Source organism: Alternaria hordeiaustralica (genome assembly GCF_023758085.1).
Source record: "Alternaria hordeiaustralica strain BMP 2776 chromosome Unknown scaffold_2, whole genome shotgun sequence".
NCBI lineage: Eukaryota > Fungi > Ascomycota > Dothideomycetes > Pleosporales > Pleosporaceae > Alternaria > Alternaria hordeiaustralica.
The window spans coordinates 65,573-89,559 of NW_026056774.1; the positions used below are offsets into that span (position 1 = coordinate 65,573).

The 23,987-nt window shown below is 53.6% G+C and overlaps 9 protein-coding genes across 9 annotated transcripts; 3 read left to right on the forward strand and 6 right to left on the reverse strand.

Moving 5' to 3' along the window:
• Positions 1-2,162: 2,162 nt before the first annotated feature.
• J4E84_001499 (uncharacterized protein) lies at positions 2,163-4,094 on the reverse strand (the record flags this gene model as incomplete). Its single annotated transcript, XM_049384131.1, has 5 exons — positions 2,163-2,844; positions 2,897-3,109; positions 3,159-3,450; positions 3,505-3,616; positions 3,669-4,094. 5 exons carry the CDS (start codon positions 4,092-4,094, stop codon positions 2,163-2,165), a joined length of 1,725 nt encoding a protein of 574 aa, XP_049247487.1.
• Positions 4,095-4,851: 757 nt separating this feature from the next.
• On the forward strand, positions 4,852-7,218 carry J4E84_001500 (uncharacterized protein; the record flags this gene model as incomplete). The annotated part of the gene is made up of 4 exons (XM_049384132.1): positions 4,852-5,136; positions 5,183-5,506; positions 5,556-6,426; positions 6,473-7,218. 4 exons carry the CDS (start codon positions 4,852-4,854, stop codon positions 7,216-7,218), a joined length of 2,226 nt encoding a protein of 741 aa, XP_049247488.1.
• Positions 7,219-9,604: 2,386 nt separating this feature from the next.
• J4E84_001501 (uncharacterized protein) lies at positions 9,605-10,210 on the reverse strand (the record flags this gene model as incomplete). The annotated part of the gene is made up of 1 exon (XM_049384133.1): positions 9,605-10,210. The coding sequence occupies one exon, from the start codon at positions 10,208-10,210 to the stop codon at positions 9,605-9,607; it is 606 nt and encodes a 201-aa protein (XP_049247489.1).
• Positions 10,211-10,496: 286 nt separating this feature from the next.
• Positions 10,497-11,173, forward strand: EIF1A (Eukaryotic translation initiation factor 1A; the record flags this gene model as incomplete). The annotated part of the gene is made up of 3 exons (XM_049384134.1): positions 10,497-10,517; positions 10,659-10,926; positions 10,986-11,173. The coding sequence occupies 3 exons, from the start codon at positions 10,497-10,499 to the stop codon at positions 11,171-11,173; spliced, it is 477 nt and encodes a 158-aa protein (XP_049247490.1).
• A 326-nt stretch (positions 11,174-11,499) lies between these two features.
• J4E84_001503 (uncharacterized protein) lies at positions 11,500-14,398 on the reverse strand (the record flags this gene model as incomplete). Its single annotated transcript, XM_049384135.1, has 2 exons — positions 11,500-14,304; positions 14,354-14,398. The coding sequence occupies 2 exons, from the start codon at positions 14,396-14,398 to the stop codon at positions 11,500-11,502; spliced, it is 2,850 nt and encodes a 949-aa protein (XP_049247491.1).
• A 315-nt stretch (positions 14,399-14,713) lies between these two features.
• CBP4 (assembly factor cbp4) lies at positions 14,714-15,219 on the reverse strand (the record flags this gene model as incomplete). Its single annotated transcript, XM_049384136.1, has 4 exons — positions 14,714-14,844; positions 14,894-15,005; positions 15,059-15,131; positions 15,182-15,219. The coding sequence occupies 4 exons, from the start codon at positions 15,217-15,219 to the stop codon at positions 14,714-14,716; spliced, it is 354 nt and encodes a 117-aa protein (XP_049247492.1).
• Positions 15,220-16,297: 1,078 nt separating this feature from the next.
• On the forward strand, positions 16,298-19,696 carry J4E84_001505 (uncharacterized protein; the record flags this gene model as incomplete). The annotated part of the gene is made up of 3 exons (XM_049384137.1): positions 16,298-16,841; positions 16,932-19,508; positions 19,566-19,696. The coding sequence occupies 3 exons, from the start codon at positions 16,298-16,300 to the stop codon at positions 19,694-19,696; spliced, it is 3,252 nt and encodes a 1,083-aa protein (XP_049247493.1).
• Positions 19,697-19,944: 248 nt separating this feature from the next.
• On the reverse strand, positions 19,945-21,096 carry J4E84_001506 (uncharacterized protein; the record flags this gene model as incomplete). The annotated part of the gene is made up of 2 exons (XM_049384138.1): positions 19,945-20,724; positions 20,953-21,096. The coding sequence occupies 2 exons, from the start codon at positions 21,094-21,096 to the stop codon at positions 19,945-19,947; spliced, it is 924 nt and encodes a 307-aa protein (XP_049247494.1).
• A 1,115-nt stretch (positions 21,097-22,211) lies between these two features.
• Positions 22,212-23,375, reverse strand: J4E84_001507 (uncharacterized protein; the record flags this gene model as incomplete). The annotated part of the gene is made up of 1 exon (XM_049384139.1): positions 22,212-23,375. One exon carries the CDS (start codon positions 23,373-23,375, stop codon positions 22,212-22,214), a length of 1,164 nt encoding a protein of 387 aa, XP_049247495.1.
• Positions 23,376-23,987: the final 612 nt, after the last annotated feature.

The following is a 23,987-nucleotide window of genomic DNA, read 5'->3' on the forward strand; positions in this document are numbered from 1 at the left end:
ATCAGTTTTGTGTTCATGTTGCACGACCTTGTTGGCTACTTGTTCTTTCTGGGTATGTACGGAGGTCGTCCGTGGATCCATGTATCGCCCTATATGCCTGCCCAGTGGACGGAAGAAGTGAACGAGAAACGCAAATTGTTCGAAGCTGGAACAGGGGATCGACCCATTCCTGGGCAACAGAATCACTTCACAGACTATCTCAGTTTGCCTATCGAAGGATATCGTAGGTTGGAGGCGCTAGCAAGGAAGACACGCGCTGAAGATGGTGTACAATGGAATGTAAACATATCCGTCAAGGACACGAGGAGGCAGGAACTCTGATAATTCATGCACGCCATTCAAGGCGCATATGGTAGCGACCAGAAGCACGTCGCTGGACGCGGGGTCAGATACATTGCTTTCATTTATGATCTCTTATAGCAGTTTCTTGGCCTTACCCTATTCAAGAAAAGAACTAAACAGGGCTGCAGGTTACATTAAAATGAAGATAGGCGAAGTAGATAGCTTAACATCAATGTAGGCTTTAGGAGGCTTAATCTTTTCCTGGGTCAACGTAGGCTCAACCAACTCACGAGCCTTCTTCAATATGGGTAAGACAACCCCCTTCAACACCCTACCTGCGCCACCGACACCACCCCCAAAACCCCCTTCTTCTCGGCCTCCCAGACCCATTCTCAACACAAGCCGCCCTCCTCAGCTCCTCTTCTCTCCTATGCCGCTCCACCATCTCCAAGCTAGCCGGCGGCGCCGCTAGCCGTCGCTGCTCGTCGCTGATAGCCCTGTTGACACTGATACACCTCCTCGAGATGGTTGTAGCAATATCCAATAAGCCATGCTCTTCAGCTAGATGCCGCACATCCTGTGCTAAATCCATGATGCTGAAGAAATCCGAGTCTGGGTCGACTTGTCCGGTGCGGGTGACGGACGCAAGATCAAGGGCGAAGTCGTGGGCGAGAATGGTTTCGGCTTGGAGAGTGACGAATTCCCGCATCGAGAGTCGAGGAGCGGATAGCGCTAGCGGTGTGGTGTCGCTTGAAGCAGCGGTCGCAGGCTCATCCGGTGGGGGCACCTGCCCATCGACCGTTCCATCTTGCCGTGGATATTCCGCCATCGTGCCCCAAACTCTCATCTGATGCCTCCTTCTCTCGAATAACCCCCTCTCGCTCTTCCTCGCATTCCTCTCCTCACAGTCCCTTCCAACCATGTCCGCAAACCCAGCAAGCGAATTTGATATCTTGTCAACAGCGTCGCGTCCCTGTGGATACCTATCCCGCATTTTCTGCAGCGCTGCCAATGCATCTTCAACGAGACTAGGCATCTCCTTCAGTTCTTCCGATATCTCTTCGGGATGTGTAGGGAAGAAGTCTTGGCGGCATAGTGGGCAGGTGCTTGCGTTGTCGAACCAGGTTTCGATGCAGGATGCGCCGAATATGTGGTCGCATGATGGCATTTTTAGTGCATGGTGGCTTTTTAGGGGAGTTGTGTCGGCACACGGCTCGGCACAGATTGGGCAGACATGGGGTGAGGCGTCTTTCGAGGAGGAAGTTATGTGCGGAGAGGTATAAAGGGCTGTGTTGCTGAACGTTTCGCGGGTGTTGTAGAGTGGTGCCATTTTGGGATGTGGATTTGAATGTCGTTGGTGAAGACTTTTGGGATTGTCTTGAGGTGGGTTTGGAAGTGGGAGATGATGCAGATTCATGATGTGAAAGATGCGCTTATATTTTCAAATAATGTCTCTGCGTTCATACCATGGTTCTTTGCATACGGGCTTTGCATCTGACTCATGGTTGGCGATATCCGCGTTTTGCATCGACGAACCAAAGTTGATGGAGTTCAAATTACAACTTCAGGATCGGCATACAACGCGTACCAGATGTTCATCGGCTACCCTGTGAAATTAACCTTGAGAAGTTGCGTGAACATGTTGACCTAGGTAGAAACAAAGCAGGTCTGTAGCCTACATTAATACAGAAACGTGCAAAGTAGGTGATCTGACGTTAATGTAGGCTCTAGGCATGTTTAAAGATATAACAGAACTTATTCATAATAAGAAGAGATCTAGTTGCACCGCAACCCAAGTGACCAAAATACCGTTCTAGATACCAAATAACGTTGTATTGTTTTGTAGCGTACAAGGTGTCGCAATAACGGCACCAGCTGAATCAAATAGCCGACAACTCGAACGCCGCCGAGATGTTGAAATCCTGCCCATGCATGTCCATGACGTCGTCACCTTCGAGTCTCTCTGAAGAGTCGTTGTCGTCGTCGTTAAGCTCCGGTGCCCACCTGGCCTGAACGCGGAGGGTATGGCGATAGTCCTCCAGCATCTCTATCCCAACTCGCAGAGTGATCTCGTAGACCTTCTCGCCTTTCCTCTTACAGCCAGGTAGCTGTTCTGTTCCAATCTTCCCTTTAAGAGCGTTCATGTCGTACTCGATAACACCCAGTTCTGCTACGCCTGCATTTTCATCCCCGTCAACCGCATGCCACGACTCCTTTGGACCATTCTCCGTGTACCAGATAGACTCTCTGGCGATCCATTCATCTGATGCATGAAAAACATGCTTTGAGGTGATGAAGAATTCCTGATCCGGTGAAAACTCTTCCCCTTTTTGTGCGAAGTAATGCAAGAGATTGAAGTAATAGAACTTCCCATCTAGGCCACGTTTGGCGGATAATCCGCCAAGATGTGCAAGCTTAGGATATTCCAGAGTGACCTGCGCCGAGCCCCATTGTTTGGGAACAGTTCGCGTAACGGCGAAACTCGCGCGGAGGAGCCGGCTCGGAGGGAACATGTCCACATTCAGGGCTCGAATACCTGCGCCACCAGCCACTGCAAAGCTCCTTTCGACTGTTAGCTCCCATGATACTGATAGTATATACCTTTTGAACTCACGAGATCGCCTTGTCATGAATGTGTTTTGGGGGATGAGGCCAATTTTGGGTACACTCCTTTCCTCTGTCACGAAGCAACATGCTATCCGAGAACTGGCCAGTCCAGGTGACGCATGAGACTGTCCCTCCTTTGGCTTCAATATGCTGGTACTGTTCGTGGAAGAGCGCATCGAGGCCGGTTAGAGAGTCTCCCACGACTTCATCGTATTCTTCTCTATGCCACGTTAGTAACCATATGGTCCTCAGGATGGATATACTCTTACGGTGTCAGAAAGAGCTCGTTCCTCTCAAAATTCCTTGCTTGATCTGGCTGCAGACCATAGATGCGAAATCCGGGTGGTCGTTCGTTTGGGTCTGTGTCTCTCGTCGTCAAGTCTGGACAGGATCTTTTGATGTCGCTCTCGAAGAACTGCACTGCACTTTCGATGATGTTGGAGACGGAATCATTGCTTTGAAGAAGTTGACCAAGGACTCCTTCTTCTTCGAGGCGTGCAAACTTTCTCTCCAGTATTCTTCTTACGTTGTTGTTCCAAGATTCGCCTCCACACGTTTTACCTGTCCCATATCAGTCACTTGCAAAGCAGTCGCCATAGTTGTGGTTAAACTTACAACTCATTTCGCAGACAAGCTCCCAGCGGTCTGGACTCTGACGCGTCTTCTTGAGCGTGGTTAATTGGATGGTTCCACCTCCAGCGTCCACATTGAGTACGCAATCGTCCACCTGTCTCAAAGATTAAACGATCACCTCATTACGTAGAGAGCTATTAACGTACTTCGAAATCGCCGCCCCAGTTTGAAAGACAGTAAGAAGCTGCAGCCTCCGGTTCAGACGCCGTTGTGATTCGAGGCGGCGTTTGCGCGTCGTGTTCGGGCCACACTATACGGATAGCTGACACAAAGGAGCTGTACCATCGATGATACGACTTCACGCTCCAGGCAATGGGGGCACAAATGACGAACTCTGGATGTACAAATCCTTCGTCAAATTTCTTCTCCCGCACTCGAGTAAGCGACTGCACGAGATAGTCCGTAAAAGCATCGTCTTGGGCGTGGATGAAACCGTCTCGTTGAAGGTCGTCTAGTTTCTGCTCGAGCTCCGAAGTATTGATCGAAGAATCCAAAAGCAGCTTCAAACCAGTGATCCACCGATGCTTCAGCTGGTGGATGTCGTCCCAGGGGTTCTCGATTCTCGAAGACATTGACCAACCCCAGAGAATGGTGTTGTCATCAAGAGATCCGCCGTAGCACTGCTTTGTGGGAACCACATCGCTATGTTTGCCATCTTTATTTTTTCGCGGCCAATCGTGGAAATATTCCACATGTCGGTACGTAATGTCGTTAACGTTTCGGTTTGGAGGGACCACAATACGAGCGACCGTTGCGAATGTCGTTCCCATGTCAACGATCAACAAAAGCCGGCCCCGCTGGGAGGACGTGACGTTGGAAGAGCCCATATCTTCCTCTGAACCGGAGGCAGGTTAGGGGAGGAACGGATGGAATGGAGATGGCGCGATTGCGCACTGAACCTTCGCTAAGAGCTAACGGCGACATGCAAATTTTGGTGAGACATACCATGTATTTTTATGCATCTGAACGCCACAAAAATGCAGGGTATTGTCCGCGGAGTTTCTGTGAGGTTCCATGTAGGTGCAGCAGCAAACATTCTAAGACAGGGGTGTCTTGAATCAACAAGTTGGCGACCGTGGACACAACAGCAGCGCCAAAGCCGTAATCTTGAGCTCGTATAAGATACCGTCAAGCGCGCGACTTCTTACATTTCTTCGAACATTCAACTTTGTCCGCGTCTTTGGCGTCTTTGGCGTCCTCAGCGTCTGTGAGACCCTCACGATGAGCAGCTGTCCTCCACGCTGGTCCCCACACGAACGCGCCTTGTTGTTCGCATGCGTGCAGCATTGCCACGAAACCCAAATGAGCCTCGAAAGGAACCTTCACAGGATGCTTCAGCATGTCGGCGAATCAAGCGTCTTCCACCGGATTAGCAATGCGCGTACATGGAAGGCCATCCGCAACTATTTGCATAAGCAAGCGCCTTCCGTCAAGCGCGCTATTCGTCGCTTTGAACAGGAAGGCATCTCATTCCTCTCCTTGGATCCAGACGTCATGGACTATATCGCTGCGTACAGTGATGAAATCTTGCGGCAGGCGCCTTCTTTGCACTCTCCCACGGAGACTGGAACAACTTCGGCTGTCGACCACGACAATGCGCGAGGCTCAGCAATAGTGAGTTGTAGTGCTGATATACTGCACGTATGCTAACACTTTGAAGCCTACACGCGCTACAGGATCGAAGAAGCGCGCCGCGTCAGACGGTACCGTGACTGGCAGGCCGAGCAAAACCGCGAAAACGACCGGGAACCACGAACGAGGTCCATCAGCAGCCGTACATATGGACATCGAAGGACGGGAGGAGGAAGGCCTGGCCACCGGGCAGGATGATCAAGAGCATGCTGGACTGGATATAGTCGGTGCTGCAACGTCGGAGAACCCGACAAACCTCGCTCGCGGCTCGTCCGGTCGAGCCGAGATGCAGCTGGAAAGACACCAGATGCTTGGTACACGTGCTGGCAAGGGAAAAGCGCGACAGGCAATGGTATGTTGTTGACACCTCGCGGCATTGGATGTATGCTAACCGAACATAGCTTGGGCGGATGAAGCTAACCAGCGCTAGCCGCACCGTCATCCCCACCAAATCTCCCCGCCGCAATGTCCCGGATGCTCCCAGACGTGCCACAACAGAAAGCGCAACCCTCAGTCACGACAAATTTGATGATGCAGCTGTCATCTCATATCTCCAGAAGCGCTACGATCATGTCGTCAACATCGAACGCGAGGCGAGCAGCGAACTGCGGAAAGTGCAGGCCGACAACACGAATCTGCGACAAGAGATCGAAGAGCTCCGCCAACAGGTCAAAGAGCTTCAAACACCGAGCAATGCTGAACTTCGCCAACATGCTACTACGCTCAAGCAGCAGGGAGAGACGCGATCTTTGAACGAGAAGACGACGCTGTCTATCCAGGCCCTTGAACTTAGGCAGTGCAAAGAGAGGAATCAACTCCTCGAAGAGCGCCTCAAGAACAAGGAAGCACTTGTAGGCCATCAGAAATGCATGCTCGATAACCTGAGAGAGCCTCATCTCATCCCTCGGTCTCAGGCATATCCGGTCGTATACGACATCCAGTGTCTTGGTCCAATGTGGTCTCGTCGCATGGAAGGCTTGGCACGTGTCTTCCCACAATACAACCCGGCCACCACTTTGAGTCCTCAATATGTCCTCCCTGCGAAGTTCGAGATCGCCATGCGTACCATCACTGGGCTACCACTAGCACAGACCGGAAACTTAGCACTCGCGGCGTGCTTCGCTAATGTTACGGCCCTACCCACCGACGTCAACATCTACGCGGCCTTGTTCAAATCCTATGCGCTACGATGGGTCTACGATACCAATTTCCATACCGATGGATTAGATTCGGAGAAACTGGAGGATCTGTGGCAGTCGATCGCTCTAGAAGGTAAGCATCTATCAAGCCTGCCGCGGATAGCAACTAACCAAGACAGGCGGACTCAAAAGCGTGCGAAAGCAAGATACGATAGCCACACTCTTCAAGATTAACAATAGGCATTTCCGAGACAACGAACTACCTGCCAAGGCCAAACACCAAATTGACATCTTCATCGAGGAGTTCCGTGAGCTCATTCCTTGGCTGAACACGAAGCGTACAGAGCTCACGACATGGCTAAAATATGCCATGATAATCAAGATCGAGCTTCTTGTATCCAATCAACATCACAAGATGGCCTTCCCACCACCTGGAGTACCCTTCGACAAGGAGACGATGCATGGCTTCCTCGAAAACGGAGATAGTCCGGGACTTGGGGAAGACTGGTCGAAGTATCGGGTCAAAGTCTGCCTCAGCCCTGCGCTTTACAAGTGCATCTCCGAACCAGAATGGAGTGATATCAACGGCTTCGATCCCAGCACAGACAACTACAAAGATGCTCTACTTGAAGCGAGGGATTTCTTTCCCGAGGAGCCGGGCAAGTATCATGGCTGGGAAGGATCTTTCCTGGTGGCTCGAGCTCTCGTTTCTATCGAGAAGCATCCAGAGGTGCCGCAGTCGAGTCAGGTCCCACGACTTCGACTCATCCAACGCTCAGCAGAGAAGAGCCAAGACGTGGCGGAGGATCACGATGATGAAGCCAACAGTGAAGATGGTGACCACGACGGGGGTAGCGACAACAGCACGGATGGTAAGAGTAACGAAGGCAGCGAGGACACCGAAGATGGCGTCGCGGAGCAGTAAGAATGGGTAGAGCGCAGTATTTCTAAGTATGATGGTGGAGTGCAGATGCAGATAAGGGCAACAAAACGCGGTCAGGTAACTCCATATCATTGAACATATAGGTATCCAATGTTGCAATGTAGAGAATGTGCGAACATTCAGTAGCGTAACTTAATATCCTCTCATCTCAACCTCAGCCAGATAATCCAATATTCCATCTCAACCCCCCACTCCAATCCACCATCTACCCAACAACCCTCCCAAACCCAAACCCCCTAACCCCATTACTAACCCACACCCCCTCCCCCACACTCACAGTCTCAATCCCCACCGGCTCCTCCATACAAAACCCACTGCCCAACGCCCACCTCCGACTCGTCCCCCTCTGCCCCCCAGCCCCCACCTTCGCACTCCTCGTACTATGCCCCCACCTCCCCGCAAATGGCCTCCTCAACTCCCCCTCATCCGCCCCATCATCCCTCAACGTTTTCCTCGAAAATTCGCTTGACGGCACACCCACAGGCGGCGTGACCCACCTCCCCCCACGGAATAGGTACAGCGATGTCAGTGTGCCTTCGGTTAGCTCGCGGACTTCGTTGTAGAGCATGACTTCGCGGTAAGCGGGACCAGCGGGGTTAGGGGGGAGAGCACGTTCGCGGCTTTGGTCGTACATTTCGCGCTTTGTGGTTTTGAGGAGGGTGAAGGGGGAGGAGGGGGTGGGTGCTGTGTCTAGGGCGATTTTCCACTCGGGGGGTGGAGGGGGATGGGAGGAATGGGAAGAATCGCCGGCGGGGAGGCTGTCTGTGGGGCCGAGGTGTAGGGCGCCGCCTGTGAGGGGGGAGGGCGTGAATGGTTTTGGGGTGGTGGCGGTGTTGGGGTTGGCGGGATGGTGGGGTGGGGATGGGGATGGTGGGTCTAGAGATGGGGGGTAGAGGGTTGATAGGGGGACGGTTGGTATTGGAGTACATTCCACGGTTAGATTGGCGGCTTTGTCGAATAGGAGGCGGAGCTGGGTTGTTCTTAGTAATGTGTAGGGATGGTCTAATGCAGGTCGTACCTTCATTGCTTCATCTTTTCCTGTTTTCTTGATCTCGTCTTGCACTCGCTTCAACAGTTCCTCATGCAAAGCCTTCCCGTCTTTCAGTCTTTTCTCGACTTCGAAAAAGTCAAAGTGCTGTGCGGCTTCCACCATCCGGTCTCGGTGGTACGCAAGCATGTAGAAGGGTGACGGCGTGACGAAGTTCAAGATGGCTCTTGAGTTTTCCTCTGACTGGAGCAGTAATGGATCGTATCTGAGGGATGTGAAGAGCTGGAATTCGTCTTCTGATGCCATGATGAGCCGGTTGTGAAAGTGATGACTCTTCGTGAACGTTGAATGCGGGTGATTACAGGTTGTTCGACAGAGGTCTTTGGACTTGACTATGATAGCTTATATCAAGCCAATGTTGGATGCAGATATGCAACGATGTTGTGTCGTATATGAGACTTGTCTATGTAGATGTACGACGGATGTGCTGTCATTGATGGTGGGTCAGCGAGTCGACAGTCCAATCCGTTCCGAGCGGACCTCAGCCCGGATTTGGTTCCGAAGTCGGCTGATTGGTCAGGACGCGTACTGCATAGAACTTCGTGAACTCTGAATCTGGATTTGTTAACGTGTGATGCTCTGTTGCGATTTCCTTGGCTATTTATACTTAGTGATATGTCTAGTCATCCCATCATTGGCGACAGTCTCGAAGCACTACATTTAAGGGAAGAATGGTGATTAAGCCTCATCCAAACCACCATTCCAACACAACAACACCTTCACTCGATCAACACCTAATATATCAAACTCCAATTGGCCCGGTGCAAGTTCCGCAACAATCCACAGCATTAACTGTCACATACCCCTCTCAGAAAGATGAGACCCAGCATTCCAAAACAATTACCTTACTTAGTAGACAAAAGGCAAACCCGTAGATGATTGTAGAAAAGCGGTGTTTACCTCCACCCAACCATGGTGCTGGAGGTAAAGAACCATGACTGGGGCCGAGAAAGCTCCCTTACCAATGAAAGGAAGCGAGGATGTGGATCGCAGGTCTGGCGCGGAGGTTTGTACCGAAGCTGTGACAGCAGGTGGGTAAGAAGCGAGATGATGACATGATGATATGAGGCTGATCAGGGGCGCGTGTAAGGAGTCGTGTATGTGTCTGCGCGCAGTGCTTTCGAGTGAAGGTTCATTTTCTCTTTATTCTGGTCCACGACCGCTGATGATATTGCGGATCTGTTGGAAAGTTCGGTGAACAATGTATTACTATATACGCCAGGGCATCGCTGGCCGGCGGCAACGTAGTAGGCCCTTCACCTTCAGCGATGATGCAGCTCAGCAGGTCTCTACGAGCTCATCCAGCCTGTGAAGCCACACTCACCCCGTGCGCGTCGCCACGCGTTTGATGATCTGACGCGGACGCTCTTGCGCAGCAGCAGGAGGAATCCACGATGGACGAGTCTTCGTTGGCTTCGTTGAAGCAAAACCCCCAACTGCGCCCCTCTGAGCACTGATCAAAGCCTCTATGACAGCGCCAGCCTCTGCGCGTACATCTACATACTTGGCCGGAACCAGAGGCGGCTCGACATGAAACCTCAAGCTGCCCGTCAAATCCAATGTGTTGCCCGCGCGCAGCGTATTCAAAAGACCTGGCTGGCTCTTGCGGATCTCAGGATAGACAAACTTGCCATTCTCGTCGTATCCGCGAGCTTGGAGCTCTTCTTTGATAGCGTTGCGCAGACGCCGTCTAGCCCATGTTCTTACACAGCTGGACTTGTTCAGGTCGGCGGGGGTGGTCGCATGCCACCACAGTCCCTCCCTCTTCTTCTCTCGCTGTCTGCGGCGCTGCGTCTCGCAGAGGGGGTGCTGGGGATCGGACGCGACGTGGTTGAGGATGAAGTGCTTGTAGTCGGTGGCATAGCTGACTTTGAACGTGCGCGGCTGCTGTCTGGCGAGGAGCGAATAGACGGCATTCTTTGACATGCCTCTCCTGTGTATGCACGGTGACGTAGGGTGAAGGAGCAGCGAGTGGGGGTGAAAAGGCTCGAGGACCACGGATGGATTGATTTTCGGCCGGGTGAGCGACGGGGCGCTAGGCTCTAAGCGGGCTTAGCGCGCAGTGTCGAAGGCTCCCACAGTGAGTCGGAATCCACAGTGCAAACAACCGTCGAGCCGCCACTACATAAAGACTTGCGCCCGCCGACGCTTCTGCCACCAACACCAAACACAACTCCACCCACACCCACACCAACTTCGACTACCGCCCACCATGCCGAAGAACAAGGGAAAGGTATGTTCAGCGCTCTTCTGGAGGGGCTGCCCCGCCACTTCTCCCAGCGCCTGACGCCCAAACCTCACGGCGCTTTCTGTGTCTGGGCGATGCGGCGCTTCCTCTCACATGCCACGAAGCACCTGCTAACATGACTACCAGGGAGGTAAAAACCGACGTAGGGGTAAGAACGAGAACGACAACGAAAAGCGCGAACTCGTCTTCAAAGAAGAAGGCCAAGAATACGCCCAAGTCGTCAAGATGCTCGGAAACGGTCGTCTAGAAGCCCAGTGCTTCGACGGCGCCCGCCGTCTCGCCCATATCCGCGGCAAGCTGAGGAAGAAGGTCTGGATCAACCAGGGTGACATTATCCTGCTGTCGCTGCGAGACTACCAGGATGAGAAGGGTGATGTTATTATGAAGTACTCTGGTAAGTACTCTCTCTATCCCTTACCGCTGTTTGAGTGTGTGGTATTAATATCTCGATAGCCGACGAAGCCCGCTCATTAAAAGCCTACGGCGAACTCCCCGAAAACGCAAAGATCAACGAGACAGACACGTACGGCGACCAGGGCGACGAGGGCATCGGTTTCGAGTTCGACGAGGACCGCGACGACAGCGATTCAGACGAGGCTGACGGCACCGGCAAGAAGGAGATCGATATTGACGACATTTGAGGGGGAGGCGCGCAGATCCGCCATGCTGTCTCGGCTCCTGCTTTGCGGCTGCTGCTTTCGCTGTGGCGGGGGCCGGGCTGCTCAAATGCTGCTTCTTGCGAGCGGGCGGATGGTTGATGAGGGATGTTGAGGGATAACATGGTTCCGTATGGATGATCATGAGGTTGTTCGGCATGTTTTTATGTTACATGCTTTTGGACTTTTCGTGAAAGCATGATGGGATAGAGAAATGATATACGCATAATCTTCGTCCAACCTTCTGCCGTCCTAGATCTTTGTTCTCTCATGTACCAACATCGTCACGTCACCTTCCAACATCCCAACCTCTAACTAAACCCCTGCCACTGCACCTCCTCATACACACTGCGATTTAAAAACCTATGCACCCTCCTCCCCACATCCGTCCCGACCAACCAACAAATCTCCCTCTCCGACATATTCGCCACCTCAAACACACTCTCGCTCTTAAGCATCAACGTCGACACCACATTCTCATTCACCCCCGGCAGCGCCCTCAACATATCCTGACTCGTCTGATTAAAGCTCCTCATCTCATCCCCACTCTGATTCGGATCAAGCCCCAACTGCACCGCCCTCATCGGATCAGGCTCATCCTGCTGTTTCTTGAGCTCTGCGAAGATCTCAGCCGTCTGGTACGGACTGCTGCTCCAAATAATCCTCAGCCGTGGGAACGCGAGGGTAAGCATGACGAGTTTGGACTGGAGGTCTGGTGTTGTGGCGGGTCCGTTGGCGGAGGAAGAACTGCTACTGCTGCCGGCTGAGTAATCCGTAAAGGGTTCTAGGGTGAACGACTTGTTTTGGTCGAATTCGATGAGCAGCATGGGGTGTTTGTAGTGTTCCATCATGGATTCGACTTGGTTGAACAGGCGGCCGTTGGCGAAGGATTGGATTAGGTCGCGGATGGACTTGCGCTCGATGCAGATTTGCGGGGTGAGGACGTAGTCGCCGACGGTGAGCATGCAGGGGACTATTACGATGGACCGGCCGTGGAGGAGCGAGGGGAGTGAGGACCGGAATTCTCGGACGTCGACGACGACGCGCGGGGGTTCGGTGGTGGCGGCTAGGCGGCCGCCGCCGGCTATACGTGTGTTGATTGTGCGGAGGAAGGACTCTTCGGGCGCGAGGTTGGCGGTCGAGTTCATGGTTAGGGCCATGTTTGCGCGCTCTTTGATGAGGCGGGTGAAGGCGTCTTTTTCGCGGCGCACGGCGGAGAGGTATCGTTGCTCTTCTACGCTGCCGCCGTAGTACATGAAGAACACTTTTACTGTTCGGTCGGTATGGGATGATCGGTATACTTCTATCCGCCGGATGAACGCTGCGTCGGGCTCGTACATGATGACGTATCGCGGCTTTGTCTCGTCGAGGATGTGTTCGTCTAGGTCTCCAGAGTAGGGGTGTACGATGATGAGAGAGTTCATATCGAAGAGCTCGTAGAAGCTTTCCATGTTGTCGAGAGGGTCGAATCCCACGTCGCCAGGCTTTTGTGCTGATTCGATCTCGGTGGGTTCCAGTTCGGCCATTAGACTTGCAATGTGGGCGTCGCGGTCTCCTGCTGTCCGAACAGCTCCTGTATCAGACCGCGATGGTCCTGCTGCTGCATTTCCGCCTCCTCTGATACGACGCCGCTTGTTAGGCGGAGGTTTACCGGAAGTCTGACGCATCCCGCTCTGAACATTCTTGTCCGTGCTGGTGTTGATGGCTTTCTGATTCTCTGAGAACAACGCAGCGCTGACCTTGCTGAAGTCGCGTTTCCAGGTGAGATAACTCCGTAGCTTGCGTCGCATCATGAAGTTCGCCGATGGCTCGTACTCGTCTTCTTCCTCGTCTGCAACGCCCTCTGGCTTGACGTACATGGTCTGCAGATACTCTCTTAGCTGTGACGCTGTACCTTGGTCGCCGCACATGATGAGTATAGAGCCGTTGGACGAGTCTTGCGGTGTTGGGTTGAAGTAGGCATCTTGCTCTATCTCTTGCAGAATTTCTGCAAGCTGCGTCCACTTGGGAAATTCCTCTAGGACAGGCTGCAGAGACTCTGGCACAGCATTCGAGGCGTTTGCTAATTCCACATTAGATACCTTGCCCGTGTATACTCTTCGCTTGGCAGTGGTAAAGATGGTATCGGCCGCGTCTAGGAACAACCATGGAGACTGATTCTGCTTTGTTGACCCTGGCGGTGGTTGCGAGGCTGCAAGCACAGTATCGAGGTACTTGTTGAAGTTCACCGCATCATAGGTAAGAAGGGCATGCAGAATAGTGCGAAGCAGGGACAGATCTCGGACGACCTGTCGCGTCTTGAACGTTGTGCGATGCCAGACGGGGTCTAGTTGACGTCTGATGATTTGATCAAAATTCTTGTGTAGGGCACTGTCCACATTCCAATCCTCCATCTCCACGCCTGGGTTTGCTTTCTTGAGCTCGCTGATACTGGCCTCTACACATGCTAGTACCGCGTTCTGTATGTCTTGCATAGCTTCCGTCATTGGCACTTCCAGCTCAATGACTTCCGCTTTCTTGCGTCCTTCGAGCGAGTTTGCGACTGCGACATGGAATCTTGGGTATAGCGCCGGCTTCGTAAGGAACAGGTTCTTCATCATATTCGTGAGCGGGGCGAAGCCAGTCGTGAAGGGCTCTGGCGTATCTGAGAACGCCTTCAAGAAGCCTGCCTTGTTCTTCTGCCGGTATATCCTCAAGATGAAGGCCTCTAAAGATGTCGCGACGACCCGTTCAGCATGCAGCACCACCACACCCGTCACCGTCTCTGGGTTGAGTAGCCCAGACAGAAAGTCCACAATGAGGATGCGCGACGTGATGCTGAAGATCCCGCCTTGGGCATACATCTTCTCACGTGTCCCAACGCTCATCAGATCGGTATTGACCAGGCTCAGGCCGCGACACTTGGGCGCGTTGCTGACGGCTGCGTGCTCAGCCAAGGCCTCGCCGATCCAGACATTCTCGCGATCGTCGGCACCGACGAGCAGTATAAGGTTGTTCCCAGCGGCATCGTACGAGTGAAGGAGGTTGGTGACTATGCGCAGAAGGCCGAGGCCACGCGCGAGGAGGACGAGCTCATCTTCCTCGCGCAGTTCGTTGAAGATGTCCTGTTGGAACTCCTATGATGTCATCAGTATCGCATCCATAGACGTTCTAGAGCGGGCTTACGAGAGGCAACGAGAGCTTCACGGGGGCTTGCGCATCGTTGGGCATTGGATCCTGCTTCAACGGTCGTGGTGGGGCGAGATGAAGGTTTGGGGCTGGTTCGCGCGTTTAGGTTCGCGGAACTTCGCGAAACCTAGACGCTGTCACGAGATCGATCCCGGGCGGATGTCACCTGAGCAGAGGCCTCGCCTCATTTCAGGCATTCATGGACTCAACTATATCTGACATTGGACACGAACGGTACGTCATAGGTCTTATAGACTGCCTCGATTTGCAGGAAACCCCCGGCCTTGATTGGAAGCGTAGATTCGTGATACATGTAAATATACAACAGCGAAAAGGAAGTCATCTGGCATGGGTCTGCTACTGCGTGCTAGCCCTGATCTCTGCTTGTCTTCTCCGACCCTCAGCAGCATATGCGTCGCGCTCCTCCCTGCGGATCTGTTGTTCTGTCTCAGACCTCTTCGCATCCATTTCCTTCTGCGCAGCCCAGACTAATTTCGTTAGCGCGGTCTCGAAGATGACTGCAGAAGGAACACTTACTCGGCTTGTCTGAACGCGAAGCCTCCTTCAATTGGCCAACAAAGGCGTCAAAGTCCTTCTGCCTCTGCTCCCTTCCGGCGAGAGCCTTCTTCTGCAGTTCTGGGCTATACCTCTGCATGGATCATGAGCAGCTGTTGGGCGCAGCACGTAGCAAAGTAGACATACCTTGAAGATTTCTTCCTCAGTAGGTGTAACCCACATGACAAGTGCAGGGCCGCCGATGCACAGGATTCCGCCTCTATTTTGTCATCAGTTTATGGCCATGCAGCGACCATGTATCCGACGTACCCTGCGATGGCTTTGATGTAGGCGGCGGTAGATGGCATGGTGTGTCTTTGGTGACGGTCTGAATATCGGGAAGTCTACTTTCTAGATTGCCTGCTTGTGGGCAGCGTATGTTCCAGGGTATCGCGTTGGGGTGGAGACGCGTGCAGCTAAAGTGGTGAAGTCGACGATCCACCCAACTGCCGGACTGATTGTCTAACAAAGCTAGCCTGCTGCGCCACTCTTCATCACGTGTGTCGTGCACCGCCGCCCGACGCCACCGGAGCTGCATCGTCGGGACCCAACTGCTTGCAGGCGGCGAACGCTTACCCGAGCCTAAGGCCCAGCGATCACCGTCGACCCTGCGCTCATTGGTAGGCCGTTCCTCGACTGCATGATGTGTATGATCTCCAGCGGCTCTGCGACTTGGTTCGTATAGGGACTGCTTGACATCAGCTCATTCGGGCTGTTTTGCGCAGGGCTGATACTGATCGTCTCCATATTTCTCCAGTCACTTTAGCTGGCGGTGCTACTCAGGGCAAATTCAAAGGCTTCATTTAATCTACTCGCGTGCGAATCAATCCACCGACAACGATTCGTCTACTCCAAGGTCCCTTGTCCGCGTTTCAAGGCGAAGGACGCCAAAGCGGGACTTTTGCTTATTCATTTCCTGTGTTGCACCAGCGGCGTGTGGGTGACAGACCTGGGTTGAAACGTAATCGAACTAATTGGAGGTCACCCCGTGTTTGAGGAGGCAGCGGCCGCCCCCAATTGGCGTCGATTTCCAGAACATGTACAATTGAGAGTTCGACTATAGACTTTCCTCATTCACAACATCGTCATCCCGCCTTTGAAAGGTCGTCCCTGTGCTGAGTGGGCATATGACACCTCTTTGAGTTTGTGCCACCCCTGCCAGGTACGACATTGCCCGGAACACGGCCAACTGCCAACACCGTCATCGCGATCGCACGTCGACGACCAGCATCCGCTACAAACAGGCCGAACGAGGCCAGGCTCTCGCGATCGCGATTGCGCCCCAGATACCTTAAGAGCTGCAGCCCCGCCGGTCGGACATCACCAACGCTCGCTAGCCTCGTGATAGACAGCCTCGGGTCAGGCTTCTCCGATAACGCCGCAAGCATGGCGCACCAACAACACTACGATCATTACGCGCAGCCGCAACAGCAGCAGCAGCAGCAGTACTACGACCAAGGCAGGCCACAGCAGAGGCAGCAGCAGCAATACCAGAATTACGATATTCAACACGACCAGCAACAATACTACGACTACGATTACGGCTATGACCAGGGCGGCCACGAGCAATGGAACAACGGACACTATGACCAGCAGGGAGGATGGGACAACGTGCAGCAGCACGGCGGCTATCAGGACGTGAATGGGCACTCGAGGGCAGCCCAACCAGATCAGCGCCGCAGACCACCGCCGCAAGACCAGTACTATCAGGAGGAGGCCTACAGCGACCAGCACTACCAGCAGTCGCCCCCACAGAACCCAGGACGGAGACCGCCTCCTCAGGGTCAGCGTCCTCAGCAACAGGCCTACAATGAGCCGCCGCGACAACGACCACCACCACAACAGCAGGATCCCCGAAGCCGACCGACAGGTCAGGGGAATGCGCCACCCATCAACACACAAAATGGACGAGGTGTCCAGAGACCACCAGGTATGTCCCGACATCCCGATTCACTCATAACGACAAGACATAGCATTACCGACCTTCGTCATAATACAGTCCACTAATCACCACTGACAGGCCTCGACCGCTCCCTCTTCAACCCAACATCACCCAAGACTCTTGCCTACGACAACCCGTTTCCGACGTTTCCTTCGCAAAAGCCACCGCAAGCTGGCGGGAAGCCTATCGAAAAGGGCATGGCACAGATGAACATCAAAGATGGCGGAGGGCAACCAAAGCCTACGGGCCCATCTGGGCGAGGACAGCCTATGCCACCACAAAACCGCGGCCCACCACAGCAGAGGTCAATACCCAACCCGCGGCAGGACTCGGGACATTTCGAAGGCCAGGGTCAACGCAATGCCCCTAATCGCATGCCGCCCGGACAGCGACCACCCCCCATGAACGCCGATCCCAGTCGAGGACAGCAACCACATCGCACATCAGACCCGATGTCGCGAGCTTTCGGTCCGAACACACAGCGATCCGTGACAATGCCCCAGACACTACCAAATGGAAATCAGGGTGGATATAACGGTCAGCAAGAGTTCGCTGAGCCTGGTGCTGTTTCCGGCTACTATGGCCCTGCATCGCCAGATCACATTCCTCCCAGGCCTTCAACTGCGGGTGGGACGAGGCAAAACGGGCCACCGATGCAGCAGGGTCATAGGCCTCCTATGCCCCAGGCGCCGCAACAGCAACCACCAATCCAATACCGGCAGCAAGACCAGCGTCAAGCGCCAATTCAGCAGCAACAGGCTCAGGGTGGCGAACCCGCACTGGACGACTTCTACGATGACTACTACGGGCAGGGCGACGCTGCGATGGACATGCCCAACTTCGATGCCATCCCAGAGACCAACAACAAGCATCGCAGAGGTGATTCAATCGACAACCACCTGACTCCATCTAACGATACGCGCTATGCCTCACCGCCTGCTCCTATGAACCCAGGATCCGGCAACCCTCAGGGCCAGATGCAGCGAAGTCGATCACAGCCAGACCTCAACGGGCAGTATGCGAATGGCGTGCATGAAATGGCAGCAGATGCTCCCCCAATGCCAGGTCCGTCAAGGGCAAACACTGGCTTTGCGCCCCACAATGGTCTTCCCAACGGTGTCCGGGGACGAGGGCCGCCTCAGAGGGGAATGACGGGTGATGGCATGCAAGGGGGACCACCCAACCAAGGCCCAATGCGTGGACAGCCGCCTAACTTCGACCCACGATATGGAGCGCCCCCTCCAGGGCCCCAAAGGGTGTACTCGGATGAGACTACATACTCTGAACCGCCACCAAGCATGAACAGGAACTTCGGATCGCCCGCACCCGGACACCCTATCCAACGACCAGGAACAGCTGCACCTGCACCGGGACGAAACCCAAGCGATCCTATGGGTAGAAGACCTGGCACTACCCAGCCACCGTCGAATCCAGACGCGTTGCCAGCTCACCCCATGCCTGTGCGACAAGGCCTTATGCAGCAGCCACCGCGGCAGCAACCACAAGCAAACCAGCCTCAGGCGCCTCAGAACGCAAGACCGCCGCCTGTCAGACAATATAACAGTGAGCCTGGACGCCCCAGTATTGAAAGCCAACAATCTTCGACACAGCGTCATAGTGGAACAGGCGCGGCACCTCATCCGGTAACTTACGACGAGCTAAACAGGTTACGCAACACGTGGAAGCAAAACCCCAATGACATTCCTACGGGTCTGAAACTATCGAAGAAGCTCGTCGAAGCATCGAGCGTACTCGCCGATGAAGGAGGCACAGCCGACTCCAGGACGAAGAACAAGAACCGAGAGAAGTTCATCCTAGAAGCCCACAAAATCATTAAGAAGCTAGTCAGCAATGGCTCACCGGATGCCATGTTCTACCTTGCCGATTGCTACGGATCAGGAGGGCTTGGTTTGCAGGTGGACACCAAAGAGGCATTCACGCTCTATCAATCAGCCGCCAAAGGAGGCCATGCCGCAAGTGCATACCGCACAGCTGTCTGCTGCGAGATGGGTCACGAAGAAGGCGGTGGTACCAAGAAGGATCCCCTCAAAGCCGTCCAGTGGTACCGACGTGCCGCCGCGTTGGGCGACCCCCCTGCTATGTACAAGATGGGCATGATTCTCCTCAAGGGACTCCTGGGCCAACAGAAGAACTTCGGTGAAGCCATCAACATGCTCAAACGAGCCGCTAGTCTAGCCGATCGCGACAACCCGCACGCACTCCACGAATTGGCCCTCATCTACGAAGCGCAAACCGGCAACGAACGCGTCATACGCGACGAAGCCTACGCGCTACAGCTCTTCCACCAAGCCGCTGATCTCGGCTACAAGTTCTCTCAATTCCGTCTTGGTCAAGCTTACGAATACGGGCTCCTGGGCTGTCCAATCGACGCACGTACCAGCATTGCTTGGTATACCAAAGCCGCTGCCCAGGAGGAACACCAGAGTGAACTCGCACTCTCAGGCTGGTACCTAACAGGTACATCGGGCATCCTCGAACAAAGCGACACCGAAGCCTATCTCTGGGCAAGGAAAGCAGCGTGCGCGGAACCGCCACTGCCAAAGGCGCTGTTCGCTATGGGCTACTTCACTGAAGTGGGTATAGGCTGCCCGCGCAGTTTGGATGAGGCGAAACGGTGGTATGGACGGGCTGCAGGTATGTCTTGAAAGTTTCTGATCACAAAGGAGAGTGGAAAGCTAACGTTTTTGACAGCATACAAATTCCCCAAAGCTCAAGAACGTCTTGAGGAACTTAAGCGTGGTGGAAGTAAAGTGCAGATGAAGCGTGAACGTCTTAGTCGGACGAATCAGAAGCAACAGGAGGAGAATTGCACGGTTATGTAGTTGCGGGTTGGGCTGTACTATCATCTGGATGATTTGTTTTCAGGCGCTTTTCGTGTGCGTTTGCTTGGTGTTGCTGGCGTTGAGCATGGAGTTTGTGTTGAAGCATTGACGGCGTCTGCTGTTTTGGTACGCTTTGATACATAACCTGATCGAGCGCGAACCTCGAATACAACGTTCAATCAAACAAGCATACAACAAGCACTAAGTCCCATGAAGACGAATCCCCTCGTCACCAAAACACCATCCCATCACAGCCCTTTCTCCAACTTCTTTATCTCAGCCTCAACCCTCTCCGCCTCTTTAAGCAACCCCTCCTTCCTCTTCGCCAAGTCCCTCATCCCCTTCTCCCCAGCCTTCCCATACAACTCCAACTCCCGTCTCGCCAACGCCTCGCGATCCCAAAGCGCCCTCTTACCCCCACCCAACCCTTTCCTAAACTCCTTCAATGCATCGACAAACTCTGCAGGCGGGGGGTGCAGCAACGAGTGCGTTTTAGCTTGCAGACCGAGTAAGATGGCTTTTGTCTGCAGGAGCTCGGCGGAAGATTTGGTGTGCCGGGCTAGAGCGCCTTGTTGGGTTTGCTCGAGGATTTTGATGCTTGTGCTGAGGAGGGTTGAGTGTGTGGAGAGGAGAGTGGTTAGCGTGGTTGTTAGATGGGTGTGTGCGGCTTGTAATTCGCTAGGTAGTGTATCCAAGGCAGAGGTTTTGAGGGCTAGAGAAGTGCTGTGGAGGGATGAGATAGGTGGGGGAGATATTGGCGACGCGATGCGGCAGAGGTAGTCGGCTATGTTGGTGAATTGGGTTGATAGAGCTGAGGCGATGGGAGCGATGTTTGAGTGGAAGAACTCGATGTCTTCGGACAATACATCGAGGTCGGATGCGGGAACTTGGCCGTTTAGTTGCGCGGTTACGGTTTCTGTAACTGCGTGTAGATCTGGTGGAAGATCGGTGGCTTTTGATGGAAGGGTTGAGAGCGATGTTGTGAGTATCTGCGTTGTGTGGAGAGTTGTAAGGGCGGAGGTCAGGGTCTGGGGTCATGTCAGTATGTATGGTCAATACCAAGCCATAATCTTGTGTACAGGCCAAAGGTCTGTAAGGAGATTTCAAAGATGACCTTGTGGTTGAGCAAAGGCATGATACCAGGACTGTAAACAAACAAAGGATTGGATTGCCGAATCGCGTGTCTAAAGTACGGAATTAGGAGTAGAGTAACGACCTGAATGCCTTCTCAATAGTGAAAATATAGAAATCCTTACCTTCCGTATCTCATCATGCACTCGCTGCTTCTTCGTATCCCTCGATGAGCCATTCGAATTAAGCTTCCTTGTGCAAAGATCCTTGTACAATATCTCAAAGTTGGGATTGCGCTGCAGGACCACGGGATCAATCGGCGGTAGCATGACATTCGTCGAGCTTGTGTGGTGTGGCTTGGAGGAACGGCTAAGAGAAGACGCGACGGGAGTAGGTGCAGTAAAGTAGCGGTAGGAGCGGGGCGCTAGCTCGTTACTACCTAGTGCCTTAGCCCACCTTTCACTCTCGTCGATCCTCAAAAGTCACATCTTTTCCAATTCGAACATTATATCAAGACCTCACTCGTATAATTCAAGAACAAATCCCCACATAATGCCAGAACCCCGCCGCCAATCGTCCACATCTACAGTATCAACATACCACCTCTACAACCGCACGGGCTCCTCCTGTGCACGCCGCGTCCGCATCGCGCTTTCCCTGAAAAAGGTCCCCAATGTCCTCTACCACGACGTGGAGAAATACACACGCACCTCCATTGGCACAAAACAGTACCTGGCCATAAACCCCAGCGGCGCTGTTCCCACTCTAATTCACGAAGTCACCACACCAGGCCACTCTACTAAACAACGCTTTGTGCTCACGCAATCAACTGCTATACTAGAGTATCTGGACGAGATGTTTCCGGGGGCATGTCCTTTGATGCCGCTGGTGGGTAACAGGGAGGAGAGAGCACGGGTGAGGGAGCTGGTTGCGGTGGTGACGCAGGATATGTTTCCTTTTGCGAATCGGGGGAATGGGGTAAGGTTGTGTGAGGTTGCGAAGGCGACGGAGGAGGGGCGCTTGGAATTGATCAGAATGAAATTGGATGAGGGGTTTGATGCCTACGAGGCTATGATGGCGAAGTGTGGGGGTAGGTATAGTGTGGGCGATGAATTGAGTATGGCGGATGTGTGTCTCGTGCCACAGGTGTTGCAGGCGCAGTTGTGGGGGGTGTTTGTGCTCGGATGTGATAAATGGCCGTTGATCAAAGCTGTGGTGGGTAGGTTGGCGAGGGTTAAGGCTTTTGCTGAGGAAATGGGGGATATTGCTGTGGATGAAGAGACTGTCGTGAAACCACTGCCATGATAGCTATGCAGACTGCTAAAGCGTCTCTATCTTCCTCTAATGCATGTCAACGCCGTTAAACGCCAGTTCATACGCTAAACTCTTCTCTTCGAGAACGCCATACATCAATTCCACGCAAACACTGCGTACCATCTTCCAATCAAAATATCTCCTTCTCACAAACAACCTCATACCGTTCATCCACCACCTCTCCCTGTCCTTCCGCACCCCCACTCCAAATCTTCTTCGCGCCCATCTTACAGATATAGACTCTATCCACCCTGACACCCTCCGCCCAGACAAACCCCTTGTACTTCTCAATCAGATTGCGGGCGTCAAAGCGCATCCAGCTCTTGCCATCTGGACCGTGTCCTTCACCGGTCGGACGAGTCGGATCTGCTGGTGAAGTTTCAACAGCATTACCATCTACAGATCCTGCTGTCGACGCGCCATCTTCTTCATTTCCATCCTGGCCATTGGCGTCCGTGTTCCCAGTCTGACCATCCACCCCATTCTCATGACGATGATTCGGCGAAACCCTATGTTCCATGTGCCTCAACCCATCTTTCACCATCCCACTCTTGCTCCTCCCCCTCCCCCCTCCCCCCTTCGGCTTCGCATAAATCGTATTCAGCACCGTAGCATGCAATCTCAACGGCCTGGTATCCTCAACCAACAACCCCATCCCCGTAAACCTCTCTCTTAACGTCTGCGCAAACGGCTGCAGTCGCTGCGACACATCCCTCGGTTCCGCATACAGGATACTCGTTTTATGCGGCGCTTGCATCGGAACCAAGGATTCTAGGTTGATTGTCAGAGCGTCTGTGTCGGGCATGGCTGCGGCATTGAGGTTCTCGGCTATCTCGCCGCTTTCGGCGGCGGCTTCTGCGACGCGGAGGTGGGTTATGTCGCGTAGGAGGGTGTGCAGGTCGAGGTCTGAAAGGTATTCTTGCGCTGAGGATAGTTGCTGCGGAGAGAGACTCATTACGCCCAGGGTGAGGTGCAGGGTGCCGACTGGGCGGACGGCTTTCGTAGGGACGGGTCCATCTTTTGATAGCTCTTCTTTGAAGTTTTCGAGTCTTTGCTGGAGTTGCGGGCGGCTTGAGTCGGTGACTAGGGGGAGACAGAGGAAGTGGGTGAGTTGTGGTTTCTTTGCGCCGCCTTTGCCTGGTTTCTTGCTGTCTTTCTGATCTTTTTGTACTGATGGTGATGGGATGTCTCGGGATGCAAAGTCCTGTAATGTCGTCCTGATCTCGGTGTTGTCGCGCAGCTTCTCGCCGTCTAGGAAGTCGTTGTATTCGCCTTTTGACTTCTTTTTGCCCATGATTGGTGATGTGGTGTGAAATCCGACAGAGGAAATCTGATCTGAATGAACGTATTGGGCTTTCCTAGCTGCTCTGTTCTTTGCTAGGCAACGAGTGGAGTGCGCAATAGCGGTAGTAACAGTAGTGCGTCGGCTGATTGGTCCAGGCGCAGCTCGATGCAAGACCGCCGCAAAGAGCATGAGAAGACAAGGAAGGCGCTCGAAGCGCAGGGAGCAACTAAATGAATGGTACACGGCAAGGAAAGAGCGATTCTAGGCGCGCCGAACCAAACGCCACATGATCCCACGGCAGCACCGGCAAGACTACCACACTACGACGGCGGAACCGAGAAAGGGCCTGACGATGGAACCACTCATGGTGTTGACTTTTCATGGGGCGCGGTCTTGAGCCTATCAAAGCGTGCTTTCCAACCTATCAGACGCAACACCAAGTTCGGCAACGCCATGTGCGAAGAGTGACGTAGGTCCCGAAGGTGGGGTGAGTGACATGCGCCGCCGCTGGGCACACGTTCGGCCCTTCACCCGTAGGGCTGAGGAACGTTCCATGTCACAGAGTGTATAGTTCGGAGAGGGGTTAGCATGGTATTAGTTTCAATGGATGATACTTGTTTA